Raw genomic sequence first — 19,857 nt, 5'->3', positions numbered from 1 at the left:
CGCGGTTGAAGATTTTCATTTTCCTCCGAGCCGCGCTGCAGTCTTCTTCCCGCGCAGGCACCCGATGCTCTCCACTTCCTCTTCCGGGCCGCGGGAAGAAGAGAGCACCGGCGTGCTCTCTTCTTCCCGCGGCCCGGAAGAGGAAGTGGAGAGCATCGGGTGCCTGCGCGATGACTCCCGCGCAGGCACCCGGATGACTCCAGTCGGCGTGCTCTCTTCTCCTCCCCCCCCCCCGCGGCCCGGAAGAGGAAGTGGTGAGCATCGGGTGCCTGCGCGGAAGAAGAGACCACGCTAGTGTGGTCTCTTCTTCCCGCGCAGGCACCCGATGCTCTCCACTTCCTCTTCCGGGCCGCGGGGGGGGGGGGGGGGGAGGAGAAGAGAGCACGCCGGTGCCGCTGACTCCAGCTGTCCTGCCGCGTTCCGCCCGGGCTGACAGCATTTTAAGCCCGGGCGGCGGAGGACCGGGGAGCAGCTGGGTCAGCGGGGAACCGCGAAGTATGGCGACACTTGTCTGCGAGCCAGATGCAGCCCTCAAAAGAGCCATATCTGGCTCGCGAGCCATGGGTTCCCGACCCCTGCTCTAGGGGTATACCTGTTTAGATCTTTAAGGCTGTCCCCATATGTTTTAGAATGAAGACAACCATTTTAGTAGCCATCTCTGGACCAAATCAATCCTGTTTCTCTCCTTTTGAAGGTGCAGTCTCCAGAATTGTACAGAGTACTGCAAGTGAGATCTCACCAGAGATCTTTACAGGGAAAAAATCTCCGCCCTTTTTCGGTTGACCATTCTTCTCCCTATGCAACCAAGTATATTTCTGGGTTATACTGTCACTTTATAAGAACATAAGAAATTGCCATGCTGGGTCAGACCAAGGGTCCATCAAGTCCTGCATCCTGTTTCCAACAGAGGCCAAACCAGGCCACAAGAACCTGGCAATTACCCAAACACTAAGAAGATCCCATGCTACTGATGCAATTAATATCAGTGGCTATTCCCTAACTAAACTTGATCAATAGCCATTAATGGACTTCTCCTCTAAGAACTTATCCAAACCTTTTTTGAACCCAGTTACATTAACTGCACTAACCACATCCTCTGGCAACAAATTCCAGAGCTTTATTGTGCGTTGAGTGAAAAAGCATTTTCTCTGATTAGTCTTAAATGTGCTACTTGCTAACTTCATGGAATGCCCCCTAGTCCTCCTATTATTGGAAAGTGTAAATAACCGATTCACATCTACTCGTTCAAAACCTCTCATGATCTTAAAGACCTCTATCATATCCCCCTTCAGCCGTCTCTTCTCCAAGCTGAACAGCCCTAACCTCTTCAGCCTTTCCTCATAGGGGAGCTGTTCCATCCCCTTTATCATTTTGGTTGCCCTTCTCTGTAACTTCATCACAACTATATCTTTTTTTGAGATGCAGCAACCAGAACTGTACATAGTATTCAAGGTGCGGCCTCACCATGGAGTGAGAGAGAGGCATTATGACATTTTCAGTTTTATTAACCATTCCCTTCCTAATAATTCCTAACATTGTTTGAATTTTTTGACTGTTGCAGCACACTGAGCCGACGATTTTAAACTATTATCCACTATGATGCCTAGATCTTTTTCCTGGATGGTAGCTCCTAATATGGAACCTAACATCGTGTAACTACAGCAAGGTTTATTTTTCCCTATATGCAACACCTTATTCTTGTCCACATTAAATTTCATCTGCCATTTGGATGCCCAATCTTCCAGTCTTGCAAGGTCCTCCTGTAATGTATCACAATCCATTTGTGATTTAACTACTCTGAATAATTTTGTATCATCTGCAAATTTGATAACTTCACTCGTCGTATTCCTTTCCAGATCATTTATATATATATTGAAAAGCACCGGTCCATGTACAGATCTCTGAGGCAATCCACTGTATATCCTTTTCCACTGAGAAAATTGACCATTTAATTCTAGTCTCTGGTTCCTGTCTTTTAACCAATTTGTAATCCACGAAAGGACATCACCTCCTATCCCATAACTTTTTAGTTTTCTTAGAAGCCTCTCATGAGGGACTTTGTCAAATGCCTTCTGAAAATCCAAATACACTACATCTACTGGTTCACCTTTATCCACATGTTTATTAACCCCTTCAAAAAAAATGAAGCAGATTTGTTAGGCAAGACTTCCCTTGGATAAATCCATGTTGACTGTGTTCCATTAAACCATGTCTTTTTATATGCTCTACGATTTTGATCTTGAGAATAGTTTACGCTATTTTTCCCGGCACTGAAGTCAGGCTCACTGGTCTATAGTTACCTGGATCGCCCCTGGAGCCTTTTTTAATTATTGGGGTTACATTAGCCACCCTCCAGTCTTCAGGTACAATGGATGATTTTAATCATAGGTTACAAATTGTAACTAATAGATCAGAAATTTCATTTTTGAGTTCCTTCAGTACCCCAGGATGCATACCACATCCGCTCCAGGTGATTTTCTACTCTTTAGTTTGTCAATCTGGCCTACATATCTTCCAGGTTCACAGTGATTTCGTTCAGCTCGTCTGAACCAACATCCTCATTAGTAAACACGGAAGCAATGAATTCATTTAGTTTGTCTGCAATAGCCTTATAGTCCCTAAGAGCCCCTTTAACCCCTCGGTCATCTAATGGTCCAAGTCTCTGGTATGATCTTTATCCTGTTGGACTTTTGCTTCAGATATATTTTAAAAAGTTTTTATGAGATTTTGCCTCTCTGGCCAACTTCATTTCAAATTCTGTCTTCGCCTGTCTTATCAATGTTTTACACTTAACTTGACAATGTTTGTTTTATCCTATTTTCTTCAGATAGATCCTTCTTCCAATTTTTGAAGGATGTGTTTTTGGCTAAAATAGCCTCTTTCACTTCACCTTTTAACCATGACGATAATTGTTTTGCCTTCCTTCCACCATAATGCGTGGAATACATATAGACTGTGCCTCTAGGATTGTATTTTTAAACAATGTCCATGCCTGTTGAACACTTTTAACCTTTGCATCTGCACCTTTCAGTTTTTTTCTAACAATTTTCCTCATTTTATCAAAGTTCCCCTTTTGAAAGTTTAGTGTTAGAGCTGCAGATTTACTTATTGTTCCCCTTCCAGTTATTAGTTTAAATTTGATCGTTATGATCACTGTTGCCAAGTGGCTCCTCCATAGTTACCTCTCTCACCAAATCTAAAATAGCTCCCTCTCTTGTTGGTTCCTGAACAAAATTGCTCCATGAAGCAGTCATTTATTACATCTAGGAACTTTGTCTCTAGCAAGTCCTGCTGTTACATTTACCCAGTCAATATTGGGGTAATTGAAATCTCCCATTATTATTGCACCGCCAAATTGGTTAGCTTCCCTGATTTCTCTTAGCATTTCATCATCTGTCTGACCATTTTGTCCAGGTGGACAGTAGTATACTCTTATCACTATACTCTTACCAGCACACATGGGATTTCTACCCATACACATTCTACTGAGCATTTAGTCTCTTGTATGATCTTTATCCTGTTGGACTCTATACGCTCCTGGACATAAAGTGCCACACCCCCACCAAGTTGATTCTTCCCATCTTACTTCTTAGACTTCTGGCATTGGCATACAGACATTTCAAAGTGTGTTTTTTGTTTGTATTAACAACCTTCTTTTCAGTTGTTAGGTATAATTTGGAAATCATTAGCTTCGTTGATTTTTTACATATAGGCTCATGGACTATGTTTGCTTTTAATGGAACCTCTCTGTTGGGATGCCCTAACTCTCCTGTTTCATTAGTATCCTTCAGGGATACATTTCTCCGAACCATGCAGTGCTGAGTGGCTGTCTGCTTTCCCCCTTGTTCTAGTTTAAAAGCTGTTCTATCTGCTTTTTGAAAGTTATGCCCCTGTTTAATCACCTTATCAGATTCTATTACTACCAGATCCCCCTCTTCCTTTGTACTTAAAAGAATTTCATCTCCAATACTGTTCCTTTCCCTTGGGTTTTTGCATACTAAATGCATTACTCTGCATTTTTTAGCATTAAATCTTAGCTGCCAAACCTTAGATCATTTCTCAAGCTTTGCTAGATTCTGCCTCGTTTTCCTCTCCTCCTTGGCTGTCCACCCTCTCACATATTTTGGTATCGGCAAAAGGACAAACCTTTCCCGACAGCCCTTTTGTTATGTTGCTCATAAAAATGTTGAAAACGAACGATCTCTGAGGCAGAATACTAGTGATAATGCCCTCCTCAAAGAAAACTCCTTTTACCACTATCCTTTCTCTTTTATTGCAAGATGGGTAAAAATAATTTTCAATAATAGCATAGATAATTAAGATAACAGAATTTGTGAAGTCTTTTTCTGCCAGGACTATGGCTACCTTCTAGGCAGAGAAAAATAAAGATCTTGCTGTGCATATGTGGAAAAATTATTTAAGGAATTTAGTTTACGTGAAGAACTTTGTAACACAATAGAAATTAGTGGAACAAAGATAATCACTAATATTAGTATAATTGCTTGACATAAGGCCTATAAGTTCTGAGAATACATATGCCGTTTTTCTTAGCTTGCATGTAACAAGAAATTTCATGAGATCAGATATATTTATTTTTATTTATTTAAATCTTTTCTATACTGTCATTAAGAAGGATCCGTCACAACGGTTTACAATAGGGCACATAAAATAAGGATGCTGAGATATATTAATTTACACAAGTGCCGTAATGATTCGGTACATAGTTTTCTAAATAATATAATTGGTTTGTGATACAATACTGTCCAGGAATTATCAGTTTAAAAACAATTCTAACTTTATAAGTGTCAATTTCTCTTCTGGTGAAGAATGAGAAGGTAGAGTAAAAACAAATAGAAATATAGCTACACACTTTATTTGTTCATACCTCTCACTTCGCCTGCCTCACTGTTTCCCCTTCTCTGTTTGGTAGGCTTGCTTGAATAGCCAAGTTTTTAAGCCTTTTCTGAAATTTTTGTTGTCTTTTTGCAACCTTAACTCTAGTGGCATGGTATTCCACAGTGTGGGTCCTGCCAAGGATAGTGCTCTCTCTCTTACTTGAGTTAGTCTTGCTGTCTTAATTGATGGGATAGTAAGGAGTGCTTTATTCGCTGATCTTAGGTTTCTGTTTGGTACGTGTACGTGGAGGGATGTGTTAAGCCATTCTGCTTTTTCGTTATGTATTAATTTATGTATGATGCAAAGTGTTTTGTATTGTATTCTCTGCTCAACAGGTAACCAGTGTAACTCGGCTAGGGTTTCGGTGATGTGGTCTCTCTTACTTTTTCCGGTCAAAATTCTTGCAGCAGTGTTTTGTAAAATTTGTAGTGGTCTGAGTGAGGTGTGTGGTAAGCCTAGTAGTAGCGCATTACAGTAGTCGGTGCTTGCAAAAATCAATGCTTGTAGGACTGAACAAATATATTATCAAGCAGTTATTCATGAGGCTAATGGTGCAGATAGGGAAAGCAAGACAGCAACTGAACCACACTTAACTGATGCTGATATGATTAGTATAGCAGTTGAGACCTCAGCAGATGACAATATATGGGAGTAGCCCAGGAAAGAAACTGACATAGATCAAGAAAATTAGTATAAAAGAGCAAAGTCTAGACAGCCTGGTTAGATCAGAGAAAGAACAGAAGCTTGTTGGATATTATACTGGTTATTGAAGTGACTGATGAATTGTTCCTGATCTCCAGTGCTGTTTCTGATTTTCTAAGATATGACTCACTGGAAACTGAGAGGAAGTATGTTTGTATATATTCTTAATTCAAAACTCTAATCTTGTATGCTTTTATTGCTTATTCTCACTTATAACTAAGACTTCTATGCTTGTAAATGAGTGGTTTTTGTATTTTGTGATATAATAACCTGCCACTCAGCCCACCTTTTACAGCACACCTACATCAAACAGTTTGATAAATGGGCATCAGTTGATGCAGTGATTGGATGCAGAGTTCTAGAGAGCATTATCACTTTTCCTAGAGGGGTACTGCTGAAGCAGGTCCTATCTGGTACAGTCTGAGGTGAGATGTAGCAGAATAGTTACTTACCTGTTAATTCTTTTCTGTTGGTCTCACACCAGACTGGAACAAATCACCATGTATATCTTTATTGAGAAAGGGTGAGTTTGATAAGTTTGGGTTTATGCCATAATATCAGTTATTTTGCAAGACTACTATTCAAGATTGTGAACTGTTGGGAAAAGAAGTGATGTCTCCTGTACCTAATGACAGGCAGGAGCTTCAAGAGCTAAAAGGTTGCTGGTCTCACCCCAACAAGTGATGCTATACCTATCTGGTCTAGGCTGATGTAATTAACAAGGTATTGTTAGGAAAGTGACTTTATTTTTGTATTGTAATGCTATTGATAATGGTATCCCTTTTTAACTAAATCGCTAACTATGAAAGCCAATGTTACAGGAGATCATACTATTGCTACTTAACGTATGGTCTCTGAACTTGAGGCACTATAAAAAGAATACATTTAAATATATCATCAGAGGTAACATACTGGATATACTGGACCAGGAAAGGGACAGAATAGCACTGGCATAAGAAGAAACAGAGCCTTGAACAGGCAGTCTGCATGCCAAGTGCAGATATAGCAGGAATGAGAACACAGAGGAGATGATTGGAGAAAGTACTGTGGAAGTGGGGGGTTTTTTCCCCCCCTGTAAAGAATCTTTTATTCCACATGACTTACCTGGTTGCCTCAGGTAACCGATTTGGCCTAGATGGCTAGAATAAAGTTTACTCTGGGACTTGACCTTCAGAGCTGCTCTGTGGCTAGTAGGGTCCAGCAGAGTAGCATCAATCATCTTGCCTCCCTCCCTCAGCAGCGTGCTTGAACCAATTTTGCCTGTCGGGTATGACTTTCCTGTGCCACTGTGTTGCTATTCCAGTAGTATGGTAAAAACATTTGAAAGTTAGAGTAATATTGGAGAAGCAAGCAAAAGCCATGAAAGATCAATGAGAGAATAGGTAGTTGACACACACTATGGTTTGGGAGCAGTATGGGTGTTGGTAAGACTGATCTCATATGGTATCTCGAGAAGAAATAAGACCAGTCAGGAGATATCGTTTCAGGGAAGAATCTAGGAGTCTGACAGCAAATTAGTCTTGGAGGGATCAGGTGTACATAGGGTTACTGAGAAATGTCAACTTACCAGCAGAAGACAATTTCTACATGAATGCCAAGGCTATTATGGACCTGATTCACTTAAGTCCCCCCGCACCCCCCCCCCCCCCCCCCCCCCGTAGATAAAAAAAAATGAGAGAAAAGCCTTAGTGAATCAGGCGCTATAGTGTGGGATATTGACTGAATATTGCTAAAATGCTCTTAGCATATCCTTGCTTGTCATTGAATGGTTGCTAGCATATTACTTGCATATTAGCATTATACAATTACATTGTAATTTCTTTGAAAATGTATCTACATTTCTCTTTTTACTCTGTTGCTGATGCTGAATGGCACTTTGTAATGGCTTTTAACAGATGTATGTAACTCTTAGTGACCTGTGTTTTCAATTTTCTTTTAATTTTTCTTGTGAATTTCAATGTTATAACAGAGAAATCAGTGGAAATAGTTTTTCTCAGATTTTTCTCCTATGTTATAACAAAGCCATTTTCCCCACTGATTTATTTTTGTTCTAGCATTGAGATTCCTAGGAAAAATAAAATAATGTAAAACAAAGGTCTCCAGTCACACTACAGTAAAGGAAAAATCATTTTTTAGTGCTGTCTGATTTTGATGTCTAATTCCATACAATGTGTTTATGTATTGTTAAATGATGGTATTGTATATCTGTGTGAAATTAATCATATAAAAACAATGTGCAAAGTCATTTGATCATTCAACCAAATAATGCAAGTGTAACTGATGAATATTCATAGTGCACATCTTAATAGCCTTTTGTGTGGCCCATAAGGACTAAAAGAATACACTTGGAATAAACACATTTTATATTGTTCTAAAAAAAATTTCATTACAAGCAAAGCAGCCATAGTTGTAGATGATTGCATATAGATTGGAAAAGTTTTGTGCATGGAGCTCCTAAGCAGATCATTAATATTTAGCATTGTAGTCATTTTATTTTACCAGTTCCCTCAAATGTCCTTCATCAAAAAATACAAAACATTCATCAGGATCTTTAGTAACATGAATCAAGACTTTATTACAGATCCTCAGTTTTCATTTTAGTGCTGCTGTGTGGGTTTTTTTCAGTTTACTATGGGCCATATACAAAGCTTTCGGTAGAGGGTTTTTGTTTCCAAATAGTGGGTCACAAACCAAGTGACAACTGAACTCTACCTCTCAATCATGTATAATTCTAATAGGGAGGGCACAGTTCTCTTACATTTCTATAGCTGAAAGTTTTGCTCTGGAGAATTAGCATGCTTAAAAATATCCATTGCTTGTACATTCAGAAAAATTATGATACTTTCAACAGTGGGAGAGACAGTATACATATTCTTAGAGTATTTTCTTTTTTCAAGAAAACATTATATACATTTATGGGTCTACTGAGTGATAGATTTTCTGTTGAGCATATATTGATGTCAGTTACCAGAAAACTGTAATGACAGGTTATATGCAAACATCATTGAACTGGAATAGCATTAAGGTTTGCAAGATTTAAAGTTACCTTTCATTGCTTTAAACTAGTATTTTATATTTGTAGCAGGTTAGACCATCTTCAAATGAGGCTTCCTGTCCAAAAGATGATGGAGTGTTCAAAGCTCCTGCTCCACCACCCAAAGTGATAAAAACTGTGACAATACCTACACAGCCCTATCAAGATATAGTAACTGCACTAAAATGTAGGAGAGAGCACAAAGAAGTAAGTAAACAGTCTCTGGTCTTTTTAAGTTGTCATTCTTAGAGCAAAGTCTCATCTTAATAGAGGAAGTATTTAAGCTTTTCCTAGCGTGTAGCCAGATGGACTCAGGACCAATGGGTATTGTGCTCTTCTGCTAGCAGATAGGAGACGGAGTCAGATTTCAAAGCTGACGTCACTCTAGATATACCCCTGCAGTAACCTTAGCTCTTCAGTATCTCTCTGTCTCGTAGCAGATGTGGACACTATCCTACACACTAGAATAGTGTTAAGAATTACAGCAAAAATGGAACAAAATTTACCTTAAAGAAGATCGAGCCCTGCTCGATCTGCGGTGATACCTAAGGGTCCCTCTCCCAGTTGAGAATTCCTGAGGTGATCCCCGATATCCCTCAGAGGTGTGCCTTGGTCCGGTAGCCAGTTCCCGGCGTGGACTTAGCCCCCAGTGTGACTGAAAGGCAGCGGGTTCAGAACCGAGCACAGCGGTGAAGGTAATTCCCTTTCCCCCCGCAGCTGGAGATCGTCCGAAACACGATCGATAAGCGCTGAAACCAGGTAAGAAAAAATCTTTAAATTCAGGTCTCCAGTCTCCAGAGCTTGGATTGCTGTACCGAATTCTTCTCTGGCGAGGTTAAAAGGGAGCACCGATCTGGTTGAGCAGCCTTGGTGGGGCTAGGCCCCGATCCGGTACAAGGGTCCACACAAGTGGAGACCCTTTGGGGGGGGGGGGGGGTCGCCATTTTACACGTGGGGGGTCGTCGGCGCCAACTTCCCTTTTTGACTGGCAGTACGCGCGGGTTAGGCCGGACGACCGATGCGCCTAACCTGCGTGCATCCAATACAGATGCATGCACAGCGGCACCACAACTGTTGTGCACAACTGAGTGCACCCTTGCGCATAACTGCACGCGTGCAAACACAATGGCATCTGCGCTCAAGAAGGCACTCTTTATACAGCCTGTCACATAAGAGCTGCGCAGCCTGAATTGAAGTCCTGCCTGTGCAACATTGTGAAGAAGCCCAGGGGGAACCAAAGCCTGGTCCCTTACTGTCAGAGATGGTTCCGGAACTACTGACGAAAGCTCCCCGGATCTATGCATCTCCGAGATGGCTTCCTCACAGGAGGGCACCTCTGGGGCCCCTACTCCGACTCCCCATGGGATTAACATGGACCCAGGGACCTTCTCCTGGTTGGAATTTTTCCAAGGCCTGCAAGCTTTCGTTCAGGCGCAATCAGCCCTGGCTGCGCCCCAGGCTCAACCCCTGCCAGAAGCACAAGATCCTCCTGGCCCTGCTCGGATCTCTCAAGACATGCCTTGCCTAACCAAGAACTTCCCTGACAGGGACCCAGACACCTCAGATGATGAGGGTGACTCCCTGGAAGAAGGAGAAATCTCTCCAGGAATGGAACCATACCGAACCATGCTTCGCTTCTTCCACAAGGATGAATTACCAGCCCTGGTTTCCCAGACTCTGAAGACACTGGGTATTCCAGGCACAGAACCTATGGCGGAACCAAAGAAGAACCCCATCTTGGTGTCCCTTCGTAAGGCTTCATGCTACTTTCCAATGATGGAAGCCATCCAGGAACTGATTGACCTGGAGTGGGATACCCTGGAGGCCAGCTTCAAAGGGAGCCGGGCCTTGGAAGCTCTGTACCCTCTAGAGCCAGCGACTAAGGAATGCCTGCGTTTCCCGAAAGTGGATGCTATGGTCTGTGCCGTCTCAAAGCGAACAACGATTCCCATTGAGGGAGGGGCTGCATTGAAGAATACTCAGGACAGACTATTGAAATCCATCCTTAAGTAGGTCTTCGAGCAACAGCAATGACAATGCAGATTGCTTCCTGCTGCGCACTGGTGGCATGTTCCTGCTTGCTCCTCTCGAGAGAGGCAAATAACTCCGGAACGCATACCGGTGAGACGATGGAACCTGCAGCAGCCTTCCTGACGGACACAAGCTCAGATCTGGTACGCACCTCAACCAGGGGCGTTGCCTCAGTAGTGGCAGCCAGAAGACAACTATGGCTGCGGAATTGGTTTGTGGACACGACATCTAAAGCGAATCTCACAAGAATGCCCTTTAAAGGATCTCTCTTGTTCGGAAGTGAATTGGAGAAGTTAGCCAGCAAATGGGGCGAATCCCCAGTGCCTCGGCTACCGGAAGATAGGAGTAAAAGATCTCAGCGCCCTTCCCCCAGAAGAACCAAGAACAGAGGCTCACAGCGCTTTAGACCCTACAGGAACACGCAGTTCCAGGCACCTCGTCCCTCCGGAAGGTCACAGCCCTTTCGGAACTGACAGACCAAGAGGGGAGCAGGCCCGGGGGCAGGCTCCAGTCATGCTCCACAATGAGAATGGGCCGACCCATCCACAGGAAGAGGAGATAGGGGGTCGACTTGCCCTCTTCTACCAAAGATGGGACCGAGGTAACTTCGGACAAATGGGTATTAAACATCATTCGAGAAGGTTAATCTCTGGAGTTCCGCAGCAACCCTCGAGACAAATTTATGATGTCACCCTGCCACTCCCACACCAAGAGATTGGCAGTAGAAACCACTCTAACAAGGCTGCTCAGTCTGAAGGCAATAACTCCAGTTTCCACGCCCAAACAAAATACGGGACGCTATTCCATCTATTTTATCGTTCCCAAGAAGGAATGATCATTCTGGCCCATCTTGGATTTCAAGAATGTCAAGTCATCTGCGGATACTACACTTCTACATGGAAACGCTTATCTCCGTAATAATGGCAGTACAACCGGGAGAGTTCTTAACCTCCCTAGAGCTTTCCAAAGCCTACCTTCACATCCCAGTCCGTCAGGATCACCAGCACCTCCTGCACTTTGTGATACTGGGTCACCATTACCACTTCTGAGCACTACCCTTCAGCCTAGCAACCGCCCCCAGAACTTTCACCAAAATCATGGTGGTCTTGGCGGCAGCACTGAGGAAGGAAGGGATCTTGATACACCCTTACCTGGATGACTGGCTGATAAGGGCAAAGTCTTTGGAAGAGAGCCGGCAGGTGACCAGCAGAGTCAAGAGCCTACTGAAGGAACTCGGTTGGGTCGTGAACACAGGCAAGAGCAGTCTGCAGCCCTCTCGATCTCTAGAGTACCTTTGGGGCCCGTTTCAACACAAAACAGAAAAGTCTTCCTCCCTCCTCCGAGGAGAAGGAAACTGATGGAACAATTACTTTGATTGATGACCAATGCACGCCCCAAGGTATGGGACTATCTTCAAGTTGTCAGCCTCATGGCATCAACCCTGGAGTTTGTCCCGTGGGCAAGGGCCCATATGTGACCTCTCCAGCGCTCCTTACTGTCACGATGGAACCCACTGTCCCAGGCAACTCAGTTCACCTTCAACTACCAGTAGAGGTACGCTCTCAGCTCCACTGGTGGCTACAGGAAGACCACCTAAGCAGAGGAGAAAGCCTATCCCCACCAAACTGGACCTGTTCACCACGGATGCAAGCCTGCGAGGGTGGGGACCCCACTGTCAGGAACTGACTGCCCAGGGATCATGGAACAAGGAAGAGGTGGAATGAAACATAAACCGCCTGGAAGCTTGAGCAGTCAGACTAGCGTGCCTGCGATTCAGCCACAGACTCTGAGGCAAAGTGATTCGAGTAATGTTGGACAACGCGACAATGGTTGCTTACATCAATCGCCAGGGAGGAACCAGGAACCAGCAAGTGTCTCTGGAGATAGACCCTCTCATGGCATGGGTGGAGATAAACCTACAAGGGATCTCGGCCTCCCATATCGCAGACTTCCTCAGCAGAAAGAGCCTGGACCCAGGAGAATGGGCGCTGTCGACCACAGCCTTCCAATTGATAGTAAATCGCTGGGGCCTCCCAGCCATGGATCTACTGGCCACACCCATCTCAGTGCCCAAGTCCCCAGGTTCTTTAGCCACAGATGAGAGCCACACTCCCAAGGGATCTACACTCTCGTCCACACTTGGCCAGAGGAAGACTTACTGTACGCCTTCCCCCCCATGGCCACTACTGGATAAGGTCATCCGCAAGATAGAACACCACAGGGGACTAGATCTACTAGTGGCCCCAGATTGGCCAAGATGACCATGGTATGCAGACATGCAAAGACTCCTTGCAGGGAATCCTCTGTGCCTACCCTCCACACAGGGACCTTCTCCGACAGACCCGATTCTCCACGAAGATCTGTCTCGATTCTCTCTTGCGGTCTGGCCCTTGAGAGAACTCACCTGAGGAAGCGCGATTACTCAAAGGCCGTGATTGACACTCTGCTCCGAGCGCGCAAGTTCTCCACACCCCTGTCATACAAACGGATCTGGAGAGTATTCGAAGCCTGGTGCGAGGACCGCGGGATACTTCCATGGACAGCCAAGATTCCCATGATTCTGGAGTTCCTATAGGACGGTATGAAGAAGGGGTTGCCACTCAACTCCCTCAAGTTCCAAGTAGCCTCATTGTCCTGCTTCAGAGCCGAAGTGGACTGTATCCGGCTATCAACCCATCCAGATATGTCCTGCTTTCTGAAAGGAGTTAAACAACTCCGACCTAGAAAGACTAGGGGGCCCCCTAGAAAGACTAGGGGGCACTCCATGAAGTTAGCATGGGGCACATTTAAAACTAATCGGAGAAAGTTCTTTTTTACTCAAGCACAATTAAACTCTGGAATTTGTTGCCAGAGAATGTGGTTCATGCAGTTAGTGTAGCTGTGTTTAAAAAAGGATTGGATAAGTTCTTGGAGGAGAAGTCCATTACCTGCTATTAAGTTCACTTAGAGAATAGCCACTGCCATTAGCAATGGTTACATGGAATGGACTTGGTTTTTGGGTGCTTGCCAGGTTCTTGTGGCCTGGATTGGCCACTGTTGGAAACAGGATGCTGGGCTTGATGGACCCTTGGTCTGATCCAGTATGGCATTTTCTTATGTTCTTATGACCACCCCTAAAGTGGCCAGTGCATCTATGGAATCTCAATCTAGTATTAGACTTTCTAACTGGGGCTTCCATCAGACCAACTTGTGGTCTGTCACTATGCCTCTTAACATTGAAGACGGTATTTCTGGTGGTAATATATTCAGCTTGTTGCATCTCCAAACTACAGGTACTACCCTGTCTGGAACCGTTCCTTGGGTTCATGCCTGGAACCATACAACTGAGCACTGTCCCCTCCTTCCTACCGAAAGTGGTTTCTGAGTTTCACTTGAACCAAACCATCTCACTACCATCTCCCGATGAACATAAGGACTCTGAAGACTCGCGCCTTCTTCGCCATCTAAATGTCGGCAGACTCCTAGTGCGGTACCTGTAAAGATAGGAACCGGTGCGCAAAACGGATCACTTGTTTGTTCTTCACAGCGGGAAGAAACAAGGAGAAATGGCCTCGTGGGCAACCACAGCCCGCTGGATCAAGGAAGTAATCAAGGCAGCCTACATAGAGGCAGGGAAGCCCTTACCACTACAGGTTAAGGCTCATTCTACGAGGGCACAGGCAGTTTCTTGGGCAGAAACCAAACTACTGTCGCCCGCCAAGATCTGTCAGGCGGCAACGTTGTCCTCCATACACACCTTCTCCAGGGTCTACCACTTGGATGTTCAAGCCCGAGAAGACGCAGCCTTTGCAAGGCAGTACTCAGTGGGCCACGGGCAGCCTCCCGCCCTGTCCAGGAGTAGCTTTTGTACATCCCACTGGTCCTGAGTTCATCTGGCTACACGCTAGGAAATGGAGAAATTACTTACCTGATAATTTCGTTTTCCTTAGTGTAGACAGATGGACTCAGCATCCCACCCACAGCTGCCCCAGAAAAGGAGAACCTCTGATAGCAAACCTCGAGACTAAGCAAATATGGGTAAGCCGCGGCCTACCCATAGTTGACACCCACAGTTTGTCCGGTGTTGGCATTAATTGGTTGAGTGCACTGGTGGTCTCCAGTTTTAATCAAGTTATTTAAGCAAGATATATCCACCATGGCTTTTCGAAGAGAATACTGAAGAGCTAAAGTTTACTGCAGGGTATATCTAGAGTGATGTCAGCTTTGAAATCTGACTCCGTTTCCCATCTGCTAGCAGAAAAGCACAATACCCACTGGTCCTGAGTCCATCTGCCTACACTAAGGAAAACGAAATTATCAGGTCAGTAATTTCTCCATCTTATTAAGCATTGCATATTGATTTAAGACATTATTAGAACATAAGTACAGTTACAAAGAAAAAAAAGTCCAATATAAATAGGGAACAAGACTGAGAGATTTTGTTGCGAGAAAAATAAGTCGTTTTTTCATGGGAGTAACCCGTACAGAGCAGCAGTTAAAACCCTAAACAGAAGGCACAAGGTAACTTGCACAGAGTGGGGCTGATGCAATTCAGTGTGCTCAGGCGAGCGCACTGTATAACCCGCACTCTGATGCGGGTTAAATAGGCGCTGATCCACCCCCTAATGCAATAGGGGGATTAGTGTCTATTTAACCCATGTCAGATGCGAAGTGAATGCAATAGCGCTCATCACATGCAAATGCATGTGAATGAGGCCGTTACTCATTCACTCCGCATGCAAAAAAAAAAAAAGTGTCTCAGACACACATTTTGTGCTTAGCTATTAACGCTTGCCTGGAGCAGGTGTTAATAGCTGAGCGCAGGTAAAAGTAGTACAGAAAAGCAGAAAAAAAGCTTTTCTGTACTTCTTTTCTTAAGTAAAAAAAAACCCCAAAAAACCCCGGCAGATTGCCGAGTTATGAAGACTAACACCGGTAAACTCGGTGTCGGTTTTCATAACCAGCCATCTGCCAGAAATGAAAACGGATGCCGAATTTATTGGCAGCCATTTTTATTACTGGCAGACGGCTGGTTTATCGGTGGCCATTTTCATTACTGGCAGACGGCCGGTTATGAAAACAGACGCTGAGTTTACCGGTGTCGGTCTTCATAATCGGCAGCTGTGGTGACCCCCTAATTTGGTTATAGCTTGCGCGCATTAGGAAAGCGGCAGCTGACTTTCCAGCGCCTGCTTTCCGCGCTTTTTATTGTATTGACCCCAGTGACAGTTAAACCCTGATTACTTTGCCTGGCAGACTGGATGCATCTTTTTGGTCTTTATCTGCTTTTGTTTACTATGTTACTCCACCTAGGGCCCTACAGTAACATATGTTATTGAAGACAACATCATAAACAAAGGTACATATTTATTAAAATATTTATATGCCACATTAGCTATTGTTCTAAGTGGCTAATAAAAACAGCCACAGATAAAATTATAAAATACACTGGTCAAATAAATAAAAGCAGGTTTGCTTACTGTAAACAGTGTTTCCGTAGATAGGATGAATTAGCCATGCTGTCATGGGAACTGTCCATCAGGTCCATCCTCCCATTCTACTTTTGCTCTGTGCAGCTGCATGTGCATTCCCATGCAGGAAAAACAGAATCTCCTCAGTCTGTAATTAAGCAGTGTATGAATAAGATCCGGTAGGCCGACTATCCAGGGAGGTGGATGGGTCAGCGTGGCTAATTCATCCTATCTACAGAAATACCGTTTACAGTAAGCAAACCTGCTTTTTCCCATTGATAGCAGGGCTGAATTAGCCATGCTGTCATGGGAGTCCAAAGCTCCCTATCACGCTGCATGGTTTATGCACTGTGCGTTACGCGTGATCATATTCTGGTGGATAGTCGATTATGGAATTATGTCGATATAGAATGTAGAATGGCTCGTACCAATTTGGCATCATCAGCTGTTTGCTGATCTAAGCAGTAGTGGGACGTAAATGGTGCAGGGATGACCATGTAGCCGCTTTGCATACGTCTATGGGTTGCACGTCTCGTAGATGTGCTATTGATGCAGCAACTGCCCTTACTTGATGTGCGTTTGGATAGGAAGACAGTTAATTTCTATTTCTGGTAGCAGAAGTGGATGCATTGTGCAATCCAGCTGGAGCTGGTCCTTTTAGCTACCGGAAGGCCTGGTGTGTTTGGGTTGAATGATACGAATAATTGTGGTGATCGTGATTCTGATTGTGTTCTTTTCTTTTAGTAAGCCAACACTCTCTTTTACAGTCCAACGTGTGTAATAATTTTTCTCAGAGGACAAGCAGGATGGTAGTCCTCACATATGGATGACATCAGGATGGAGCCCAATCACAGAACACTTTTGTCAAAGTTTCTAGAACTTTGACTGGCACCTACTGGGCATGCCCAGCATAGCACCAACCCTGCAGCCAGCAGGGGTCCCCCTTCAGTCTTCTTTTTTCTGTGCAGTAGTAGCCATGCGGGTTAAGGAGCTCTTCAGAGATTCCTGACAGGAATTTTTCCTCATGAAACTTCATCAAAATTTTCAAAAAGATTTTAACCCACAGGGGTTCCCTTATCGATATCTTTGCTCCGCGGTCGAACAGTAAGTTTTTTACCTGCTTGTGGTCGATTCCCGTCGAGTTTTTCCCTCACGGCCTATTGGCCATCGACCGCACCGCAGCTAAATTTTGTCGAGGCCATGGCGTCTGGTTTCCGTCGGTTCCCTGACTGCACTCGAACGATGTCCATCACTGACCCTCACACGGTCTGTGTGATGTGTTTGGGGTTCGACCATGATGTTCTTAATTGCACCAAATGTGCCCAAATGACACCAAAGGGTCCCAAGGCTAGGTTGGAGAAGATGGGACTTCTCTTTCGGCCAAAAACCCTGACTCCATCGATAGCTTCGATGTCATCTGAACCAGTACAGTCTACCTCGCGCCAGCACTGGGAAACCGCTGCTGCCCGACTGGCTCCGACGACTCCGCGGGTGTCGACCCCCTCTGTTCCTCCTCAGAAGAAAGACCGAAGTGAACATCGAGAAAAACATCGACACCGCCAACAAAAAGCTCAGGCCATGGATACAGGCAAGCCCTCAGCATCGACATCATCTGAGCCACTGACAAAGAAGTCCCGAACAGAAAAGGCCCCATCCTCTTCTGTCTCTGGGTCACCGAGGCGTTCCCCACCTCAACAGGTGCCGGGATCCGAGATTCCACCTTCACCGGTGGATCCTCTGGCTACGCCAGTGCTGCCTCCTACTCCGGAACCGGATATCCATGCCCCAGATTTCCGTGAGGAATTGGATCAGATGATCCAAGAGGCCATCGGTAAAGCACTCCAGGGGTTCAAACCTCCATCAATGCCGGTTCCTGCTCCGGCCACTCATCCTATACCCATGGCGCTTGCACCGCTATTGGCAAGAATGGATAAGTTAATCTGTGCCCTTCCACCGATGCATCAGAGGGAACCGATGGCTCCGATTCCTTCCTCACTGATACCCTTGTCAACGAAAGAAGAAGAATCACTGATCTCCATTCCGCCCTCCGGAATGCTACCACCGACACATCCATCGATGTCACAGATTCCATTGGTGCCTCCATCGAGGCTTTCGATTCCACGTCCAAGGCCATCGATGCCTAGGCCCGGACCTTCTGGAATAACACAGTTACTCCCTTCTGATGAACAAATGGGAGCTGGTGATGAGCCATACAATCCCTGGACCGATGATTCGTCCCAGGATTCAGACGATCTGCCTTCACAGCCCTCTCCTCCTGATGAAAGGAAGTGTTCTCCTCCAGAGGACTTGTCCTTTATCAACTTTGTTAAAGAAATGTCTGAAACAGTTCCATTCCAGCTTCAGACCGAAGAGGACTCTAGGCATCAGATGTTACAACTTCTCCATTTTCTCGATGCTCCTAAGGAAATCATGTCTATCCCTATTTATGACATCCTCTTGGACCTTTTAAAGAGAAATTGGGAGCACCCTGGCTCTGTGGCACCTGTCAACTGTAAGGCAGATGCCACCTATCTAGTTCAGCCAGCCTCTGGCTTCCAGAGAGCTCAACTAGATCATCATTCAGTAGTTGTGGAGTCAGCCCAGAAGAGGGCACGACGCTCCAAACACCACTCTTCCATTCCCCCAGGAAAGGAACAGAAATTTCTGGATGCGTTTGGAAGACGAGTATTTCATGGGTCAATGCTCATTTCTTGCATTGCTTCCTATCATTATACATGACCCAGTACAATAGGGCCCTCGGGATCGAAGATTCAGGAATTCTTGAAGTCTTACCTCTGCAATTCCAGGACCAACTTCATGCCCTAGAACAAAAGGGTTTAGACGCTGGCAAACATGAAGTACGTTCGGCATATGACATTTTCGACACCACCTCCAGAGTTTCGGAGGTAGAAATTAGTGCGAGAAGATGGGCCTGGCTAAAGTCTTCAGACCTCAGACCAGAAGTAAAGGACAGGTTAGTTGACCTGCCCTGGCTAAAGTTTTCAGACCTCAGACCAGAAGTAAAGGACAGGTTAGATGACTTGCCACTGCTTCTTGAATCTTTTCAGAGAAAAGATTCAAGAAGCAGTGGCGCAGCTCAAGGACCACTAAGAGACTCTGCGCCAGCTCTCCTTACTGCCTTCTGATCTCTCTTCCTCTTCCAAACGATCTTTAGGAGAGATTCCAAGAGACAATTCTACCGGCAAAGGAGATTCTATCCCCCGGTGTCCAGGGCTCGAGCTTCTAGGCCTTACCAAAAAGGCCAATCCAAGCAACCTCGAGTACAGAAGTCACAGCCAGCCCCCCAGCCAAGTCCAGCGTCTGGCTTTTGACTCCTTTCTAGAGAGCAGTACCCAGCCTCCACTTCCAACCATTCCCATCGGAGGCCAGTTGTGCCTCTTCTCCAAACCATGGCATACAGTCACCACAGATCAATGGGTACTCGCTGTAATAACCCAAGGTTACCACCTCAAATTTCTCTCTGTTCCACCGGATTCCCCACCTTGGCTGACGTGGGGAACATCCGACCACTCACCGCTCCTGGAGCAGGAGGTTTCCCCCCTCCTCCAGTCCTGAGCAATAGAACCAGTGCCCCTCTCCCAACAGGGGCAGGGTTTCTATTCCTGGTATTTCCTGATACCAAAAAAGTCAGGTGGTGTTCGCCCAATACTGGACCTTCGCACCTTAAACAAATACCTACAAAGAAAAGTTCAAGATGGTGACCTTGGGTTCTCTTCTTCCCCT

The 19,857-nt window shown here is 45.0% G+C and overlaps 1 protein-coding gene across 4 annotated transcripts in view; it reads left to right on the top strand.

Annotated features, from left to right (window-relative positions):
- WAPL (WAPL cohesin release factor) overlaps positions 1 to 19,857 on the top strand; it is a 533,375-nt gene that overhangs the window by 242,264 nt on the left and 271,254 nt on the right. For 3 of the 4 annotated variants that reach the window (XM_029609312.1, XM_029609311.1, XM_029609313.1), the window contains exon 6: positions 8,681 to 8,839. In XM_029609312.1, coding sequence (XP_029465172.1) covers positions 8,681 to 8,839 — 159 coding nt within the window. The remainder of the gene's footprint in view (positions 1 to 8,680; positions 8,840 to 19,857) is intronic. The other variant, XM_029609314.1, reaches the window with a different exon arrangement.

The sequence above is a fragment of the Rhinatrema bivittatum genome, chromosome 7, assembly GCF_901001135.1.
Source record: "Rhinatrema bivittatum chromosome 7, aRhiBiv1.1, whole genome shotgun sequence".
Lineage (NCBI taxonomy): Eukaryota > Metazoa > Chordata > Amphibia > Gymnophiona > Rhinatrematidae > Rhinatrema > Rhinatrema bivittatum.
The sequence above is the reverse complement of the archived record's forward strand: the minus strand, read 5'-3'. Positions and strand labels throughout refer to the sequence as shown.